This window comes from Haemorhous mexicanus, chromosome 9 (assembly GCF_027477595.1).
Source record: "Haemorhous mexicanus isolate bHaeMex1 chromosome 9, bHaeMex1.pri, whole genome shotgun sequence".
Taxonomy (NCBI): Eukaryota; Metazoa; Chordata; class Aves; order Passeriformes; family Fringillidae; genus Haemorhous; species Haemorhous mexicanus.
In genome coordinates, this window is record NC_082349.1 from 31,159,711 (window position 1) to 31,179,741 (window position 20,031).

At 53.2% G+C, this 20,031-nt stretch overlaps 2 protein-coding genes across 6 annotated transcripts in view; both read left to right on the top strand.

Annotated features, from left to right (window-relative positions):
- Window positions 1-11,127, top strand: part of UHMK1 (U2AF homology motif kinase 1) — a 62,401-nt gene extending 51,274 nt beyond the window's left edge. For all 4 annotated transcript variants that reach the window (XM_059854815.1, XM_059854816.1, XM_059854817.1 and 1 more), the window contains 6 exons: window positions 398-589; window positions 1,335-1,429; window positions 2,796-2,872; window positions 6,186-6,284; window positions 7,151-7,239; window positions 7,701-11,127. In XM_059854815.1, the coding sequence (XP_059710798.1) occupies window positions 398-589; window positions 1,335-1,429; window positions 2,796-2,872; window positions 6,186-6,284; window positions 7,151-7,239; window positions 7,701-7,847 (699 nt within the window). In that variant the 3' untranslated portion in view covers window positions 7,848-11,127. The remainder of the gene's footprint in view (window positions 1-397; window positions 590-1,334; window positions 1,430-2,795; window positions 2,873-6,185; window positions 6,285-7,150; window positions 7,240-7,700) is intronic.
- A 1,453-nt stretch (window positions 11,128-12,580) lies between these two features.
- Window positions 12,581-19,994, top strand: UAP1 (UDP-N-acetylglucosamine pyrophosphorylase 1). Of its 2 annotated transcripts, XM_059854824.1 has the most exons (10): window positions 12,581-12,902; window positions 12,979-13,183; window positions 13,980-14,155; window positions 14,377-14,549; window positions 15,642-15,835; window positions 16,200-16,343; window positions 16,696-16,884; window positions 17,274-17,321; window positions 19,190-19,256; window positions 19,436-19,994. In XM_059854824.1, the coding sequence occupies exons 1-10, from the start codon at window positions 12,596-12,598 to the stop codon at window positions 19,526-19,528; spliced, it is 1,596 nt and encodes a 531-aa protein (XP_059710807.1). In that variant the 5' UTR covers window positions 12,581-12,595; the 3' UTR covers window positions 19,529-19,994. The 2 variants fall into 2 exon arrangements, with proteins under 2 accessions (XP_059710807.1, XP_059710808.1); XM_059854825.1 differs by lacking the exon at window positions 17,274-17,321.
- Window positions 19,995-20,031: the final 37 nt, after the last annotated feature.

The following is a 20,031-nucleotide window of genomic DNA, read 5'->3' on the forward strand; positions in this document are numbered from 1 at the left end:
CTGTCTGTGCTCTCAGGCAGCCGATGTGGGACCGTACTGTGGGTGGTCAGCCCTTATTCCAAAATTTCTAGCATCATCTGCATGTAGGAGAGGTTAAAGGGCCAGTCCACAGGGACATCTAGCCCCTTCCTCCCAGCAGTGCTGAGTTTCAGAGGTCAGATGCTAGTGGTGTTTTGCTGGGAGATGTTTTTTTTCCAGACAGTCCTGGTTTTCCCTCAGCACAGCAGTATAGGGAGCTGAACTGCCTGTCTTGCACAACTGACTCTACAATGCTTTCTGTCAATCTAGCAATAGTATTTTGGAGACCCCTTGGAAGGATAGCAGAACTGATTTAAGGATGGAGTGGAGAACCTGAGTGTGGAAAATCAACTTTTTCCCTGTGTTTTGTCCCCTGTAGGATGTGAAATATATTCAAACAGACGGGTATCGGGCTCCAGAGGCAGAACTGCAGAACTGCCTGGCACAGGCAGGGCTCCAGAGTGAGACAGAGTGTACCTCTGCTGTGGATCTGTGGAGTCTGGGAATCGTTTTACTGGAAATGTTCTCAGGAATGAAACTGAAACATACAGTCCAATCTCAGGAATGGAAGGTGAGACAGTTCTTGCTTGCACCAAATGAATCCTCCTGCTTCTTGTTCATAATCTGGATTTGTGAGGTAGCACCTGGCAACTAGGTAGTGTTTCCAGGATGTTTACCTAATCCTATTGTCTTGAGAATTAAGATTCCTGAGCCTAAAGACCCACCTGCCCTGTGTGACTGGCTTGTTTGAATGCTACTTGTGTTCAGGTTACTGAAATAGGGGTGTTCCAGGAGTCTCTGTCTGGACCCAGTGTCTTGTCTAGATTTGGTAGGCAAGCTGTCCTGGCTGTAGTTGTGGCACAGGAGGAAGAACAAAACCAATGCCTAATGACTGTCAGCTAGTTCAGCAGCTCAATGGCAGAGGAATTATTTGCTGGGTTTAGTTTAATGTTAGCTGTAATTTGGGGATCTTCTTGTAAGTCTGTATCCTGAGAAAACAAGACTGTCCTCTGATCTGTGTGAAATAACTTTTTGTGCTCCTCTTCCCAGAAGGAGAATCCTTTCAGCATCAGAATCTCCACAGCAACAGAAAAGTTTCTTGCATGTGGAAATTTCCAGCTTTTGCTGGCAAATGGGAAAAAGTTGATTTGATGTGAGCCTGCTAGTTTAACGTGTGAGGCTTGGGCATTGGGGATCTCTCACAAAACCCCAGAGAACCACAGCCCTCTGCGTCCACTCTGGGAAATGATGGGATATTGCAAGCCTTGCACAGTCTGGTTTTTACCTCCCTAATCGCCGTTTCTTTTTCTTTCCAGACAAACAGTTCTGCCATCATTGATCGCATATTTGCCAGTGAGGGGGTGGTTAATTCAGCCATTCCAGCTTATCACCTCAGAGACCTTATCAAAAGGTACTGTAGCATATTTGATAGCTGTTGCTTAAAGATGTGCTCTGAAAAGTCAAGCCTTGCTCTTAGCAACTTAGAGCCCACCCTAACGCTTTCCTTTTTCCTCTCCTCTCTCCTCTCCTCTCCTCTCCTCTCCTCTCCTCTCCTCTCCTCTCCTCTCCTCTCCTCTCCTCTCCTCTCCTCTCCTCTCCTCTCCTCTCCTCTCCTCTCCTCTCCTCTCCTCTCCTCTCCTCTCCTCTCCTCTCCTCTCCTCTCCTCTCCTCTCCTCTCCTCTCCTCTCCTCTCCTCTCCTCTCCTCTCCTCTCCTCTCCTCTCCTCTCCTCTCCTCTCCTCTCCTCTCCTCTCCTCTCCTCTCCTCTCCTCTCCTCTCCTCTCCTCTCCTCTCCTCTCCTCTCCTCTCCTCTCCTCTCCTCTCCTCTCCTCTCCTCTCCTCTCCTCTCCTCTCCTCCCCCTCTCCCTCTCCCTCTCCCTCTCCCTCTCCCTCTCTCCCCTTTCCTTTTTCCTTTCCCCTTTCCCCATTTCCTTTCTTCCCCTTCCCCCCTTTTTCTTTCATCTCCTCCCCCTGTTCTGTTAACAAGTGCAAGCATTAGCAGAGATGTTTCAGTTCCCCTGATTTTGGCACAATTTGGAGTAAGCACATAGAGAGTGTCAGTCATGATGTTGATCATTTGCTGTTTCAGTGCTTTGCACTTGCAGCCGAGAGGTTGTATTTGGAGAAAACTGCAGATTTTGCTGCTTTTGGGGATGGTTATCAGAAAAATGAGGGAGGGGGCAGAAGCTGCTGCTCTCCACTGCTGCCAAGATTCAAAGGTGCTCTTGCAGCTCTCCTGAGGAGTCTGCCAAGGGGGTTGTTTTCACTGTCTTGTGACTGTGCTCTGAGGCTACAGAGGGACGAAGACACAACTTGGCACAAATAGCATTGGGAGCCCCTGGTAAAGCCAAGTTAGGGATATTCTCAGGCAAGCTCTGGGTTATTAGCTGCTTTGAATCCCATTTGTGAAAAGATGTGGGAGCACCCTGGAGTGTGATCACTCTCATGAGACTGCGTGTATGCCTGAGATGTGGGATGAATGGCCTGAGGATGTGGAGCTGGAACATGCAGTGCTCCTTGTAGACTTTAAGTGAGCAGTTCTCAGTATTTGGTGCTGAGAGAGGAAGGAAACCCTGCTCCACCATCTACCTTAAATGCTTTCAGGGTATCCTTCTGGTATGCTTCAGCTGCAAATTGCAAGATGTGCTTCCCACTCTTCTCCTTGTACCATAACCACCCCAAAGATAGGGTGTTCCTCTATGCTAGCTTCCAGCCTGAGTGGAATGTGTCAGTGCAGGAATGTCACATGCATGAACATAAAGGTGTCTTCTCTTACAGCATGCTTCATTGTGACCAAGGAAAACGAGCCTCTGCTGAGAAGGCTTTATGCAGCCCATTCTTCAGCATTCCTTTTGGTAAGCTGTGGCTATGGCCCCTGCTCAGGACTCTCTCAGCATGTGCTGGAAGCAGCACAGAGGGCAGTTGTCTGTTGTTTTTTGGTCTGGCCTCGTTGCTGCTCCTCTGTGGCACTTGCCAGCTCTCCATGGCGCCACAGGAGGGAGGTCAGAGTGATGCCTGTGCTCTCAGTGCTGCCTTACTCCTGCAGCCCCACAGGCTGTCACTTTTTCCTAGCTGGACTCTGATTAAACTCTGTCCCCACCAAAGTATTGGCAGCAACGTTCATCTGAGGGCACAGGAATAACCAGGATATTTACCTAACGTTCTGGCTGTTGAGGTGCATTTGAAGAGTGCAGTACTGTTTATGGTGAGTGGATGGGTTTTCTTACACAAACTGTTTCCCAGTTCAGAAATCACCAGGAATGAGATCACCTTGGGCATGGGCTGATGGTGGCCTCTGCTGCTGCCTCTGCACAGGTGGTTTGTGGTGGCAGCCTGTTTCTGCAGTGGCTGGCCTGCAGTAACCTGTGTGGCAGATCATGGACAGATGTCACTGGCACTTCCATCTGATGCTGTCCCTTTGATTTAATCAAGTATGTTTCCTCAGGACCTCCCCCTGTGCCTTGCAGGCAGTCAGCAAAGGTGGGCTGAGACCTCCCTGTTTAGGCTTGTGTCCTTCCCTATTTTCTGTTCCAGATGCAATTGAGTAGCATTCTCCAGAGCTTGTCTGCTTTCAAGAGCACCAGTGAGGAGCTGTGCATCCAGGTTTTCTGAAGCATAAATTAATACTTCAGGCTGAGCTAGCATTTCCCGTTGAATCTTAGCCCTGCTTCTCTTAAGTTCCTTGGTGCACCTTGCAGCCAAGATTATTAAGTGTTGCTTCTTATAGAAGCAATATATTTCTGTATGTCAGGCAAAGGTAACAAACTCATTCCTATTTCCATACTTCACATGTGTCTCAGAAGCTGGAGCTGTTCTAATCAAAGCTGCCTTCCATGGCTGAACCTCCCAGCCAGTACTGCTTTAGAGCAGAGGGAATTGTGTATTGGCAGTGCTCCCTGGGCTGGTTTTAAACACACAGACCTCTAACTGTACTGAGGAAGGTGCTTCTGTGGTTAGTGCTTGGAGTTTATAGAACAGCTTCCATTTTGCTTCGTTCTCTTTGCTGCTTCTTTTCTTTGACAGACTTGCACATATGCTTGTCTGCACAAAGAAGCCTTTACTGCTGCTTTCCCAGCAAGTCAGAAAATGACCTGTCATCGCCTTTCATTTGGACACAGCTTTTCTGTTTAGAGCAAAGACAGCTGAGAATAGCTTTCCTTGTCATATACAGCTAAGTCTTGACTTTCCAGTTCATCAAGTTCTTTCCTGTCTTGTCAGTGTGGTTGGTGTCACTTGTCATTTGCAGAGGAGCTGGGCAGAGAGTACCTCCTAGGGCAGAGGGGGATTGCCAGAAATGGATTTGGCACTTGGGTACAAGAAGACCAGGTGTCTCAGTTCTAGGGGCTGGTTTGTCTCCCTCTCTGGAAAAAGACATATGAAATGAAGGAGAGATTTACTTTAGTGTCTGTCTTTTCTCCCAGGTAACAAGTGACAGGACAAGAAGAAACAGCCTCAGGTTGCCCTGGAGGAGGTTTAGATTGGTTGTTAGGAAAAATTTCTTCAGGGAAAGGTTGTCAAACATTGGAACAGGCTGCCCAGAGAAGTGGTGGAGTCACTATGCCCATTAAAAGATGTGTAGATGTGGCACATCTGAGGACATTGTTTAGTGGGGAGCTTGGCCATGCCAGGTTAGAGTTCATCATTTAAAAGGTCTTTTCCAACCTAAACGATTCTGTGATTCTGCAAATAAAAGGAGTAGCATATAAGACCATGGTGACACTTAAATGTTCTTTCAGTCTTCAGTTCATCTGATGTGTCTTGGTTGCAAATAGTCCTAGAGGTGCACTAGGAGCTGGAACATGTCTGGTTATCTGAAGTTAGCACCTTTCTTCAAAGGGCTGCCCCTGAGAGCTGTCTGGGCATCATCTGTACTGATAAGGCCTTTCACACTCTCAGCTTTTCCTGAGGGCTCTTCCATGACAGGCAGGAGATTTACAGCTTCTGTGCTTGCCTTGCGTCTCTTCTTGCACTGTGAGATCAACATCTGACTGTGCCTGGCAGGAATGTCAACTTCCTCACAGGCATTGTGTGCTTACCTCGGAAAGTATTTCCTAGAAAATAGCAGCCCACTTTGCAGGCATGGTCAGAAAGCTCAGAGTGGAGAAATGAAGCAATTTTCCTTTTCTCTTCCTCTCACTGTGAAGTGGCAGAGCTGTCCTGCTATTATGTTCAGCTGCTGTAGCTGCCAAAACAAACACATCAACACTCTCCAAGTACTGCAGGTTGGGTGCTCAGATCTTAAATTCGTTAATGGCCTGTCACTAGTGTACAGGAACATGAAATCAAGCTTTTTTTCCTGCAGAAGTGACACTGTCCCTGAGGCTTTGGGTTTCTAGAGGGCTGATTATCCTCAGAATGTGACTCTCATAGCTTGTTGTTAGCCTTTTCTCCTTGGCTGTTGCCTTCTGCCACAGTGGCATCTGTGCTGCCCTGCTCCAGGCCATCCTGGAGCTGCTTGTTTTCTAGAGCCAAGTGCCCCACGTCCAGCACCCAGAGGGTTTTATTTCTTCTCCTGTGAAGTCCTTCAAGGATCACTGCTCACACACCTTGTGGCCATACCTGATTCTACAGCATTGTGTTAAGTAGCTTAAGTATGGTGGTCTTCAAAACAGTGGATTGCAGTTGGATTTTGAGGGGAGGAGGGTTTACATGATGTTCAGGGAAGAACTAAAAGATATTCTAAGGAGATCTGAGGCCTGTGCCTTAGTACAGCTGAAGAATTGGAATTAGGGAAGCTGGCCAGCCTGTTTTCAGCTTGTCTGGGAGCAGTGACAGGAGAGGCAGTTGCAGAGTATTCCTGTGATCTTCTCACATCTCCTTGTATATATGGGGTAGTTTGTTCAACTAGCATAGTTCTTGAGGTCACATCAGTTTCTGAGACTGGGCTAAGTAGACACAATTCTAGCTTTAATTTGAAAAGCAATTTCAGATGCTAGCAGCAGAGTAATTGCAGAGTGCACTGAACCCTTTGGAAGAGTCTCTCAGTGCACAGGTAAAGATAAGATGGAAATGGAGAATTCAGACTAAATGCAGTTTATAGTGGAGAGAAGCAAAACTGTACTGGAGAGAGAAGTAAGTGCTTCAGTATCACAATGTGTATTGAGTCAGCTTCCTCTTTGCTCGCTTTGACATTGACTTTGTTTCTTTAATTCTGTGGGTGTCAAACAGCTCCCCATATTGAAGACTTGGTGATGCTCCCCACACCTGTCCTGAGGCTGCTAAATGTTCTGAGTGATGCTTCTCTGCAGTGTGAAGAAGAATATGAAGGTTGGTGCAATCCCCATATAGCAATGTTGTCTTACAGACTTTGTTTTCTGCGGCTCTGGGGATGTAAGAACAAGCAGATGACCAATTAATAGACACAAGAACAGCAAACAGAGCTGCCCAGCTGAGCTTTGGTTACAAGGGGTCAACTGCACCAACAGAGAATAGACTGAGATTGAGAGAGAAAGCAGAGCTTGTAGGGAATTCTTGAAGAATCCCAGATTAAGAAAGAAAATTATTTTCTTCTTTGGTTAGATGCCCACCAAATTCACAATGTGTTTGTGGCATAGCTGCTGGATATGTACAGGACTCGGAAGCCCAATAGCAGATCCTTAAAAATTTGCTAATGAACTTAGCCAAGATCTCAGCAGAGAACTACAATTTTTCACTGGAGTTCCTAAAGCGTGGTGGATGGCAGGCATGGTGGTGACCCCATGGTGTGGGGTTTGTGTTTCTGCGTGCTGTCAGATCCCCGTGAGTGGCACAAACCAGAGCGCTCTGGGGACACGAGCTGAAGGGCCGAGTTCTGCTCACACAAAGGGATTGTGCCAGCTCCTTCAGTTCCCCTCCTCCGAGTGCCATAGCAGGCACTCCTAAATCCCCTGTGTTTCAGCTACTGGAACCTGCTGCTGGAGGTTCACTGCCTGCACGTCTGTGTTCCTGAGCCTCCATTCAGATGCTTCCATCTCATTAGGTGGCCATTAGCGGTGTCAGCTTCTGCTGTGTCACCTGGTGCTTGTTTATTTTAAATTGAGAGGAGAGGAATATTTGTTACCCAGGTGTTCTTGATGTGTTCATCTCGCCTTCGCTTGTTTCTTGGCTCACCGTAGTTTGCAAAGTGAAAGACAACAAGCTCTTTCCTTTCCCAGATATCCTGGAAGACATAAGGGAGGAGTGTCAGAAATACGGACCAGTGGTTTCCTTGCTTATTCCAAAGGAGAATCCTGGTAAAGGCCAAGTAAGTGAATGGGGGGAAGAAGCTGTGTGTTCTATGTACACTCCATGTGCTGCAGGACTACTGCTCAGTGCCTGGAAATCTCCTGGCTGATGGCGGTGCTATAAATAAATGGCTGTTTTGAAGGACAGCACAGGTTCCTTCCTGGTTATGCACTGTTACCTAACCTGGGAGGTGCCCAGTCAGCTTTAGCAGGAATGGAAGGAATGAAGAGGAGAATCCAATGGCTGGGAGAGGAATTGTTGAGGGTGTAGACCACCAGCATACTTTCTCCCACCTTACTAAATGGAAGAGCAGGAGATGAAATCCCAGTTTAGAGATTCAAGTCTTAGCTCCAGTGCTCTCTGCTCAACCAAGGATGGAGGGGAAAAATTTGTTTAGGAATGGTTTCCCCCATTGCAGAGGTTGGAGGGGGTAAGTGGCATGGTGCACTGGAAGTCCTACTTCTCCTCTCTCTCTTTCAGGTCTTTGTTGAATATGCAAATGCTGGTGATTCCAAAGCTGCCCAAAAAATGCTGACTGGAAAGATTTTTGATGGCAAGTTTGTTGTGGCTACGTTTTACCCACTGAGTGCCTATAAGAGAGGATATCTGTACCAAAACTTGCTGTAGGCAGTAGCAACAATCAGGAGAGTTGTCTTGCTCCTCCTCTTCCTCACGTGTTTTACAGTTGAATGTGCAAAAGAGCTTCCTAGCCCTGCTTCCGAGTCATCTGTGAAGGAGAGGTGCAAAGGACTTGAACGGGCTTAGAAACTTTCCTGCTGCTTTGTGATGTGCTGAGGAGGCCTGGCCGCTTTCAGCCTTGCTTGTGTGTGTGCTGTGCTTGCTCATTTACAGGGGGTGTGGCTCTGCCCGGGGGCAGGAGTGCGGACAGGGGGAGCCCGGGAGGCCCAGCAGATCCTGGCAAGGGCTTCTCGGTGAAGTGAGACCAAAGTCTTGGCCTTAGCGCTGGGCTTGGCTCTGGGGAGAGCATTTCTTTGTTAAGCTTTCCCGTAACCAAATCCTCTTCTCCTGTGTTGGAGGAAGAGGAAGGCTTGCCTGCTTTTTGTTGATACTGTTATAAATAGAGAAGCAGAAACACCATCCTCTCTCTAAACCAGACCAGGAGGACTTTTGAGTCTTCTCCTGACATAGAGCAGAGAGAGGCAATGAAATTGGATCTGCCGAGCCTGTGGGGTTGCCCTGTCCTCGTGACCTGAGCAGAGCCATGCAGCTGATGCTGGGCTGGGCAGTGACGTGTGGGTGATGCTGCCTGTGGGGAGCTGAGCTTGCTTGTTTGCCTGGGGTGGGCTGGGACTGTTGGTGGAGACCTGGTCAGAGCAGTGCCAGCCTCAGTCCCAACACAACCTGTAAGCACTTTGTAGCCTGAGTAGATGTGAAAACCCCGCCGTGTGGATTCATCTTTCTAGCACATAGCCTGTGCTGGCACTGATGCTCCCTAGCTCTGATGCCAAATCATCTGTGATATGTAAGCGTCTTTCGGTGATATTTTTGGAAAGGTGTGCTACAGCACACAGTATTCTTTGTGTCACTCCTGCCTTGAGAGTCTTATAAGAACAAATATTTGTCCGTTGTAGGTCCCACGCTTGGCTTTTCTGTGTTGTGCATTTTGGTTTTGCATTAACCCATTAAGACTTGTAGATTAGAAGCACTGACACTTTTGGTCCTTCAAAGGTTACAAAAAGGGCTTGAGGCAATCTGAGATCCTGTATGGAAAGGGCTTAAGGAGTCATCAGACTGGACTGGCCCGCAGAAGGTCTTTCACAGTGTCAGGAAGACACTGTGGTGAGCAGCATCACTTCCCCCCAGAGCATGCTCTGCTCCCCTGGCTTCAGTCAGCTGCTGCCATGGGGCAGGCAGAGGCTGTTTGCCAGGGATTTCCAAACCCATGCACCTGGCAGAGCCTCTCCCTCCAGGGTGGGCACTCTGCTCCTGATGGGCACAGTGTGAAACAGCCCTGTTTAGAGAGTCACCAGTGTATTCTGGCTTGTGGTCTTGGTCTCAGTTTTAGTGAGGAGGAAAGCCCTCCTGAATTCCTTTCTTAGACAAAATACTTGCGGACAGCTGCCTGAACCATCCCTGACCTTCCCTGGAATAGTACCTGAATTACCTTGCAGTTTACTGTTTGCATCTTGCTGATGCTGGACTTGATGGAATCCTATATTTAAAAAGTTCCTCTTGATTTTTTGCCCTGTGCATGGTGTGTCAGGAGATCCAATGTCTGTAGCATTTCATGAGTCTGAGTTGCTCTCTGTGCTGGTGTATAGTGCTGTCTACTGTGGCCCTTACCAAACTCCCTCAGAAAGGACCAATCTCTGAATTCTTCTGTTGCCTTTGGGATGGTGGGCTTGCCAGGGAAAAGAAAAAAAATAAAATCCCACAATGAGTTTTAAGGTGTGATTTGCTGATCAGATTTTTCTGGGAATGCTGCTGCTTTGGTGTACATAGCTGTTCAGCAGCCTTTGCATGTGTGGGGTGTGTGATTCATTGCTTTTAATTTAACCGTCCTTTGAGTGAAGCACCTTTTAGTGTCTGGGAGGAATTGAATGGTAACTGGGGGAAGGTTTTTCCTGTGTGGAGAGCAGTGTTTGAAGTATGGTTGGGTCTTGGATGACCTCTTCAGCTCTGCATTACTGCTGTCCCCGTGGGTTGAGCCAGGGGTCCAGACACGCACGTGTTGAATGCCACCATGGCAGCAGCATGGAGCTGGCAGGAGCAGACCCCAAAGCTCCTGCTCTGCTGAATGCCCGCCCAGGTGGGGCCACAGGGAGCTCCCCTGGGTGCAGGGTGTGAGGTCTATCACCTACAGCAACACTGGGACAGGGAGATGCTGGGATGTGGCTGTGGAACTTAAATGTGTTCAAAGTTCTCACATCATTTGTCTAGGACTGTGAGCTGCTCTGTCATCTTTCAAGCACAACTTTTTCAGTCAGAATTCTTTCAGTTAGAGATAGAGCTGTGCCAGGATTGATCTTCAGAGAGGAGCTACAGCCTATTCCTGCAGCATGGCAGCTCTTCCACCAGAGCTTGGCCGGGGTTTTGCTCAGCTTCTTTTTCAGGGGCTAAATAAATCCTCATGATGCAAACTCCTGCTACCAGACATTTTTCTCCAGATGTTCATTGACCAGGCTTGAGCACTGAGCTGGGTAAAAAAACCCAAAGCTGCTTTTCGTTATATTCCTCCTGGCTGATTTCTGTCCTGTCACTGGATCCACCCTTCTGCAGGCTGTGGGGTACAGGGAGGTTTAGAAGCATTGTATTGTTTCTCCTCACACTCTGCCTTCAAAGACTTTTTCTATCAAGATGAAGCTCACTCTGGTGTCTCAGTGACCTGTTGGTGTCTTGGCATAAGTTTTAGCCCTGCTAAAACCTTTGAGTTCCTTAACTCTAGATTGTATCTGAAGTGTGCATGGTGATTCAGTCCAAGGTGCCTGCTGTGGTGTGTGGGATGGGCCTGGCTTTCCTTGTCTCCAGATTACTGCTTGCTTGAGATGCCCAAGTGTTGAGGCTTTCTCCTCAGATGCTCGCTGGGTTTCCTGGTCTGTGCTGCTCCCCCCCAATAACCCTCGGTGTAGCACCGACCTACCTAGTCCTACCGTAGCTGTAGGGTAACTGGTGTTTAAATCACTGGCCAAAGCACAAGTCAGCTCCAATCTTAGCTATATTCCTAATTTTATTCTCACTGGTCTTCACCTCGTAACAAGGTAGCCTGAGCACCGTGTTGTAGGCAGGTTCTTTCCAGAGGGTTCAGTACACTTCTTGCTGCTGTGCCGGATCCTGTAACCACGTGCCTCCCTTCGGGTTAGCTGTCAGTTGTTGTATCCCGTCACGCACCATTTCTGAGCAGATGTGTGCTTGGTACAGGTGATTAATAAACCATGCTTCAGTACGAGGTGGTTGTCCAGCGTGCTCTTCTTGTGGGACACTGAAATGTCGTGCAGCTGAGCAATTCTCTGTCACCGAGCAGCAGGGCCTCGGTCTGGGGGGACAGGACTGTGACCCAGCCGTGGCAGCATTGGTATTTGTGCTTGGAGACCATGGCTGTCAGAACTCCTTCCAGTTCCAGTGAGGGGTGGTGGTAGCTTGGAGGCGGGGAACCGTGGGATGGAGGGAGCTGTAAACATTATTATTAGGCTTTAACGAAGCAAGTTCATCTAAGGAGGGGAATTTCACCACAGCTGTTGGCTCAGCAGCAGGACATCTTCCCCTTCCTCCTGTGGTTGACAGGGGACATGCAAAGTATCACCTGCAAAGTACCATCGAGTTCCTTCTCCCTGCGGGGATTTCCACGGAGCCTGGATGTGCTGTCTCCGCTCTGCTTCCCTACTCCACTCCATCCCTCTTAGCATGTATCTGTATGGGAAATCATCTTGGAATCTGTTCAATTCATGCCAACTGCATTCCATCCGGGGAGCAGTAACTGTGATTTACCCTGTAATTTCTGTACCGTTATAACTCCTGTTAAGACACTAATAAAAATCTTCACATTTCTCTAATTGCACTCCCAGTTAGCTGTCCACAGCGCCCCCGGGCAGTCTTCCCCAGCCCCACACGCCGTGGTGGCCTCTGCCCGGGCGGAGCCCACCGTGTTCCCTCCCGGGCACTCGGGGCTCGGCTTCCTGCGGCGGCCTCGCTTCCCCACACCCCACAGGTCCCACCCTGGCGCTGGCCTGAGGGTTCCCGGAATGACGATGTCCGCAGGCGAACGGCCTGGTAACGCAGAACGTCCCGGGGGAGCTGCGGCTTGCACAAGGCCCGGCGCCGCTGGCTGGGGCCGGCTGAGCAGTTTTTTGGCTGCAGCCCGCTCTGACACCGGCCCGTCCCGGCACCGAGCCTGGCAGAGCTCCAGAGGTGTTTGGGGCAGGGTGGGGCTCCCGGGGGTGCCCCGTGCAGGGCCGGCAGCTGGACTCGATGTCCCTGAGGGTCCCTTCCAGCTCAGCGCATCCTGTCATTCTGGGATACCACGCGACCCCGATGACGGCAGGAGCGCTGGTGCGTGTGTCATCGCTGCTGACGTCCCGAGGCTCCCGGCCCTGGCCGGGCTGACTCCTCCTCCGCAGAGACCTCGCCGGCACATTTTGCGCTGGATTTGGGGTTTTTCCCTCCCGTCTCACCGCCCCCGGGCCCGCCGGGGCCGCGCGCTGACGTGGCGCGCGTTGCCATGGCAGCCAGCGGCGCGCGCCCTCGCCGGCGCCGCAGCGGCCGCTCCGATTGGCGGGGGCACGGCGAGGGAGGCGGGCAGTTCCGCCCCTCCCCCGGCGCCCATTGGGCGTGCGGCGCGCACCAGGTGACACGGGGCCCGGCCATTGGCCAGCGGGGAGCTATAAAGGGTCGGCGGCGGCCCCTCGGCAGCGGGCGGGATGGAGGCGGCCGGGGAGCTGGGGGATGCGGTGGCGGAGCTGCGGGAGCGGCTGGCGGCGGGCGGGCAGGACCATGTGCTGCGCTTCTGGCCCGAGCTGGACGGCGCGGCCCGCCGGGCGCTGGCGGCCGAGCTGTGCCTCATGGACGTGGCCGAGATCAACCGCTTCTTCCGCCGCGCCCGCGGGGACGGCGGCGGGGCGGCGGCGGCGGCGGCAGGGCTGGACGCGCGCATGGAGCCGGTGCCGCGGGACGTGCTGGGCAGCGCCTCCCGCGACGGCGGGTTGGTGCCGCGCTGGGAGAGCCGCGGTAGGTGCGCGGGGCGGCGGGGCTCGGCGCGGCGCGGAGCCGGCGCGGAGGGCCCCACGCGTGTCTGCTCCCCCAGGGCTGGCGGAGATCGCGGGGAGCCGCGTGGCCGCGCTGCTGCTGGCCGGCGGGCAGGGCACCCGCCTCGGCGTCCCCTACCCCAAGGGCATGTGCGACGTGGGGCTGCCCTCCCGCAAGACCCTCTTCCACCTCCAGGCCCAGCGCCTGCGGCGGCTGCAGCAGATGGCGGAGGAGCAGCACGGCACTCCCTGCCACATCCCCTGGTGAGCCCCGGCCGCGGGGACACACGGCTCGCGGGGTGGTGTCGGCAGGGTCCGGCTGGCACTGGTGGATCAGGGTCCTGTAGATTGGCGTAGCCTCTGAGTGTCAGCAGCCCGAGGTTAGCCTGGGGTGGTGCAGTTCCCCTGTGCAGCCCGAGGTTAGCCTGGGGTGGTGCAGTTCCCTGTGGCAGCCCGAGGTTAGCATGGGGTGGTGCAGTTCCCTGTGGCAGCCCGAGGTTAGCCTGGGGTGGTGCAGTTCCCCTGTGCAGCCCGAGGTTAGCCTGGGGTGGTGCAGTTCCCCTGTGCAGCCCCTGGCTTGATGCGGCGCCCCTTGGCTGCCCAAGCCCCGTGGAGTGGCATGGCCCTTCTTGGTGTCAATGCTCTGCAATGGGCCTGGCCCCTTAGAGTGAGTGGTTCAAGGCTCAGGGTGGCACTGGCAGGTCCCACGTTGTCAGACTCAGTCCCACGGCCCTTTGGGAAAGGTTTCCATGTCCCCGTGCAGGACAGCAGCCATGGGGGGGGTGGGGAGATGAGCTGCTGAGGTGCATTGTAGACAAGGCAAGAGCTGGCCACTGCAGCTGGGTGTCCCATGCACGGTGTTGTATGGTTTTGGAGATATGTGTTGCAAGGAAGGATGAAAGCCTTCATTGGCTTGGCAAAATGGTGGGACCACAGCAGGTCAGATCCTCCTAAGTGTGGGGGAGGGAAGCATGTCCTGGGTGTTCCCCACATTTGGGATGAGGGGTGTGAGATCCTGCCTCTCCTCCCTGCTCACTGGGTGTCTTCTACTCTGCAACAGGTACATTATGACAAGTGGCCGCACTATGGAGTCCACCAAGGAGTTCTTCCAGAAACATCGGTATTTTGGCTTGAAGAAGGAGAATGTCATCTTCTTCCAGCAGGGCATGTTGCCTGCCCTGGGATTCGATGGGAAAATCCTACTGGAGGAGAAGGGCAAGATTGCTATGGCACCAGGTTGGTGGCCAGGGGTGAGACATGGTGCTGAGGAACAGCTTCTGGAACTGCAGTCTTCGCTGTGACCTGGCCCATGGCTGACTCAGGCTGGGAGGTGTCTGTGTCTGCCCTGGCAGGGAGGACCAGGGTGGGGTATGGCTGGGCTGATGACCCTCCACATCAGCCTGTGGGGAAGGAGGATGAGCATGGCTGGCTGACACAGTGGGGCGTTCCCTCTGCAGATGGCAACGGGGGCCTGTACCGGGCGCTGGGCTCACACGGCATCATGGAGGACATGGAGCGGAGGGGGGTGCACAGTGTCCATGTCTACTGTGTGGACAACATCCTGGTGAAGGTGGCTGACCCCAGGTTCATCGGGTTCTGCTTGGAGAAGGGAGCAGACTGTGGGGCCAAGGTATGGCTTTGGGAGGAGGCAGGCACTGCTTCTGCAGAGCTGGGTGGGGTCTGCTCTTTGCCTGGCTTCCCTGAGTTTGTACCCTTCATTTGCTGGATTGCCACAACCAGGAGGGATAGCTAAGTACCTGGAGCTCGCTGGTGAAGTAACACATGCTGCCACAGTCCTGCCTGCCCCTGGCATCCTGGAGGATGCCTGGCACTGCTCTTCTGCCTTGCACAGGAATATGGCACAAGGAGGCCCCCCTGGGGTCAGGAGGCTGATTGGGAGCCCTGTGTAGCTGCCTGGCACACACCCAGATGCTGGGCAGCTCTTCTCTGGGTGTCTGTGGCTAGCACAGGCAGACAGGATCCTTCCCATAAGCTGCCAGCTGTCCCCAGCCAGACATCCTGGACACTAGACCAGGATGCAGCTGGGTGCAGCTGACACTGAACCCAGCTCCATGTCTTGTGGATAGAACATGGCACACTTAGGGCTTTACTTAAAGATTGGCTTGACAGCCAAAGGTTTTGTTTGCATTTGGCTTGGTTCTGGCAAACAGGTGGAAGGACTTACTGGTCTTGCAGCTTTCAGAGGGTAAGCTGAGAAAGGGAAGGCAGTTTCTCCTCCTGGCCTGCATGAGAGAAAGAGGAAATAAACCTTAGCATGCAGAAAGGAGAAAGCCCTGCACTCCTGCATGCAGCAGTGGGTAGGGATTTGCTGGGGTATCTCATAACCCAGATGGATGTGTGTGAGGTGCACGGAGGAGAGGAAGGTCAGGGGGATGTCTCTGCTGAGCCAGCAGCCTTCTGGTTGTGAACAGCAAGCTGGCTAAAAATATCCGTGCCTGCTGCCAGCTGCCTGTTAGCTTGGTGCCACATCCTGCTGTGCCCTCTGGGTATGTCTGACACCAGTCACCCAGCCTTGCCATGGCAGCCTCCTCTAATCCCCACTGCCAGAAGCACTTGGGAGGGGAGGGCTCCTGCATCCCCATCCCTGCACCATCCCAGCAGAGGAAAAAGCCTCTCCAAACAGGGCCCGCTGTTTCTGAGGGCGTGTGTTGGAAGCGTGGGGCTTTGGCTGCCTTTCCCTGACAGTGCTTCCCTTGGGCAGGTGGTGGAGAAGACCAACCCCACGGAGCCGGTGGGCGTGGTGTGCCGCGTGGACGGCGTGTACCAGGTGGTGGAGTACAGCGAGATCTCCCTGGGCACTGCCCAGCAGCGCGGCCCCGACGGGCGGCTGCTCTTCAACGCGGGCAACATCGCCAACCACTACTTCACCACTGCCTTCCTGAAAGATGTGGTCAAGTAAGGGCCTGCTGGAGTGCCAGGACAGGAGTGCTGGCACTGAAGTGCTGCTGCCGAGCAGAGCTGGCTGTGCCTTTCTTGCTGCTGGTTGAGCTCCAGGCGTGCTGGGATGAGGCCCCTGCAGAGCTGGTCTGACCCCCACCTGTCTGCACAACCCCTTCCTTGAGATAAGCGTTCTCTGGGCCATATCTGGACGCTGCTTCCAGAGTGCAGGCGTGTGGGGCTGTCTCCTGGCTGCTGTGGGGATGAGCAGCCCATGCCTTGGGGCAGCCAGGGTAAAAGCAGGGCAGCCATCCTGCTGCAGCCGTGTCTGAGATGGGGATGTGGCTTGGACAAGTGACATCTCTCTCTTGGCCTGTTGCAGCACTTACGAACCACAGCTGCAGCACCACGTGGCTGAGAAGAAGATCCCACATGTGGACATCGCTACAGGGCAGCTAGTCCAACCCGAGAAGCCAAATGGGATTAAGATGGAGAAGTTTGTCTTCGACATCTTCCAGTTTTCCAAGTATGTCCTTTGCTCTCCGTGGGGTCCAGGCTGGCTGCTGGCTCTCCCTGGGGAAGCTCTGAGAGCCTCTGGGGTTGTGCCAGGGTGTGCCCACCGGCGATGCCCCGGGATCAGGATGGGGTGGCAGCTGGAGGCATGGCTGTTGTATGCCTCTTGCTGGGCTGAGCCCTGCTCCTGTGCCAGAGGAACATCTGCTGACCCTACAGGCCAGGCCCTCCCCTCCCTCCCGCATGGCTGTGAAAACAGCCCGTGGGTGTGGGCTGGGGGAGGGCTGTGGGCCCAGCTCAGCCACCCTGGCAGGGGAAGCAGCCACAGTTTCCAAACCTGACCCTCCCATGCTGTGTTCCCCCAGGAAGTTTGTTGTGTACGAAGTGCTGCGTGAGGATGAGTTCTCTCCCCTGAAGAACGCAGACAGCCAGAATGGCAAGGACAACCCCACCACAGCCCGACATGCCTTGATGTCCCTGCACCACTGCTGGGTTCTCAATGCAGGGGGGCACTTCGTGGATGAAAATGGCACACGCATCCCTGCCATCCCTCGGTGAGTTGCTCCTCCTGTCACTCCTGCTCCTTTTTGGGTTGGATATTAAGCACAAGGCAATCCCAGCACTGATAACAGTGTCACAGAAGCAGCCAGCTATGGGGTCCCCTCTCCTGGGTGATCTGTGGAGCAGAGCTGGGTGTGAGCTGTGTGGTAACAACAGGAACTGAATCCTGCCAGCCTCCATTGCACAGCCAAGGCTGCATTTGCAGGAGGGAGGTGGCTCCCTAAAGACAGAGCCCGGCATCAGGTCCTTGCAGCAGCCAGGCCAGCATCGACGCATCCCTCAACCACAAGACCTCCCGCCGCCCTCCTTTGGGATCAGTAGACCCCAGACTCGTTTTGCTCTGTTTTTCCCCCCTTGCTAACCCTTGTTTGTTCCCATGTAGCCTCACAAACGGAAGGTCAGCTGCCAGCCCAGCAGATGTCAATGACAAGTAACTATCCACGTGCCAGGGGCCTGGTGGCGGGGCTGTGCTCAGGGACTAACGGGCTGCAGGCGCAGCGGCGTGCCAGGCTAACGGGGCGGGGGGCGCATGTGGCCGCGGGGGCATGTCACCCCTGGCGACAGGGGTGCCGCTTCTCCTGGTGGCGGGGCAGGCAGCTCCGCTCCCTGCTGGGCTCCTTTCTGCAGGGATCAATGGATGGGGCTCATGCTGTTCATACAGAGGCAGGATGGCAGCAGCCTGGTGCTGACTGCACACAGCCCCCGAAGGGCGCCCCGCAGGCAGGGTGCTGTTGGCAAACACCCTGGCACGTCCTTTGGTGCCACTCCCCTGTTTGTCACAGCACGGCAGGGACTGGTCCTGGCCGGTCCCAGAGCTGGGGATGGCTGCCATCCCCCGATGTCCGCCAGGCGTCCAGGCACAGCGGAACGGGATTAAAAACATGAAGCAAACGTCAGGCAGGCTTTGATGTAGCACGTGTGAATCTGAGCACAGCAGCCAGCTGGGCTTGGTGTGACTCCAGCTCTTGAGTTTGGAAGATCCAGAGTGTGACACCAGGGAAAGCCCCTGGCTCAGTGCTTGAAAGTTTACGGGAATACACAGGGAAGTTTTAACTCTTCTGATAAGTTCTGTAGGCACAGACATGCTCGGACTTGGAGCTGGTGAGTGTAAATGACTCACAGAGTAAGCAATCTTGTTCCCTTCCCCTCTTTCAGAAGCTTTATCTTCAGATACTTCCTGGTGTAATACAGCTGTTTTATCTCTGTTGTAATTCCAGACTCCAGGTGTTTTCAGGCTTATGACTAAGCCATCACACTAGTTAATATGCAAGAGAAAGGCTGCACCTTGTCCCACGTTTAGCCTTCATTAACAGTTAATATCAATTTTTTTTAAACTACTATCTTGAATCTAACATTCAAGGTAAATACCAGTGTGGGTTGGGATGGGTGAGTTTTATTTACTGACACCTGGGACAGGAGGGGGCTGAGTGAGTGTGTGGCAGAGGAAGGAGCTTTGACCTGGGTGAAGGGAGCATTGTCACAGATGGCATTCTGCCATGCCTGCCTGGCTGCTCTGGCCCCTGGCTGGGAAGAGGCACCTGGGGTGTTGTTGCCATGGCTGCTTGTTGGGTCCACAGAGCTGCACCCCCATATTTACATGCTAACTGGATCCAGGGATCATCCAAGCATGTCCTGGTGGCAGGCTGGTGGCAGCAGGAGCAGGGTCAGGGACCCCACACAGGCCCCTGCCCAGCAGTGCTGCTGCAGTGGGCAGCACTGGTGAGGTTCTGACGTTTTGCTCACCAGTGCCATCTCGCAGGCAGAAGAGAGGAGCCAAGCTAGTTGATGTAACAGGCAAAGGCAGGAGGAGCAGACAGTGCTGCAGGGAGTGTTTCTGGGTGAGCAGAAGGGCTTACCCTGTGTCCTCAGGCTGTGCTTTAAGCAAGAGAGGGCTAAAAGCTAAAGACCTCTTGCTTTAAGGGAAGGTGCTCTGTGAGTGTGTCTCACATCACCCCAGGGCTGCAGGAGGAGAAGGAGTGGGTGACTCATTTCCATGCTGCATCAAAAATAGCGGGGCTGGGGGCACAGGCACTGCTGTAGTTACGCACGTGGAAAGGCATAATGAGAGCCCCATCTAAAGCTCTTTTCCCTTTCAGTTGCTGGTGGTATCTAAACTTTAGCTGGCACCTCTGTGGAGAGCACGCAAGGCTTAACTAACCCAGGGCAGCTCTGTGCTGGTGGGGCCTGTGTGGGCCCAGAGAGCCCCTGAGCCTCTGCCTGGCCTCGGCAGATGTGTCCCTATCTGTGTCCCCCCTGGGCTGTACCTGACTCTCCTGACTGTATATTTTTTCTCTGCAGCTTGAAGGATGCAAACGACCTGCCAATCCAGTGTGAAATTTCTCCCCTTGTCTCCTATGGAGGAGAAGTGAGTACTGGCTCTGCAGAGCCCGGGGCCCTTGCCGGGCAGGGCACACTGTGAGGGATGAGCCACAGGGGAGCTTTTGGGGCAGTGCCCCAGGCTGCCAGCACGGGAGGGGAGCAGAGGCAGCTCAGCAGGCAGGTGATGTGTGCTGAGTTCCTAATGAGCCACTCTCATCCCCGCAGGGCCTGGAGAAGCTGGTGAAGGACCGAGAGTTCCGCACGCCTCTGATCATTGACGAGGACGGGATCCACGAGCTGGTGAAGAACGGGGTGTAGTGGCAGCCTGGTGCCCAGGCAGGGCTGCCCATCCCACCAGGAACTGGGGCACACCAAGGTTGATAGCTGGGCCTTGCAGGGACTGCTCCTGCTTGCTCTGGCCCTGTGCAGAGGGGGATTTGACCCACTCAGTTCTTGGCGTGTTTTATGCTTCTATTTATATTTTAATTTAAAAACCAAACACTACAGATTCCCCTGCCACAAAGCACAGCTGTGGTGCTGCCCTTTGCACTCCAGGCTGTGGGCATTTATTTTTAAACATGTGTATAGTAACAGGCATTGTACATGCAGAGAGGGGATTTTTATGATATGGGGCTGAGTTTAATCTAGAATTTTTATTTTTCTTAAATCTACATGATTTTTTTTTTTAATAGGGTCCTTGCCATTGCCCAAGTCCTCCCTTTTAGTCATCCTTTGTATATTGCACAACTGGAAGCACCCAATTAAACTCTGAGTTACTCCTGTTTGTCTTCTGGTGGGGTTTGAGTGACAATGACTTTGCA

Excerpts from the sequence above, each read along its gene's own strand:
- UAP1 (XM_059854824.1), top strand. The coding sequence starts at position 12,596 with ATGGAGGCGGCCGGGGAGCTGGGGGATGCGGTGGCGGAGCTGCGGGAG. Across the intron at positions 14,156-14,376 it reads CAAGATTGCTATGGCACCAG|ATGGCAACGGGGGCCTGTAC; the intron begins GTTGGTGGCCAG and ends TTCCCTCTGCAG. Across the intron at positions 14,550-15,641 it reads GAGCAGACTGTGGGGCCAAG|GTGGTGGAGAAGACCAACCC; the intron begins GTATGGCTTTGG and ends TCCCTTGGGCAG.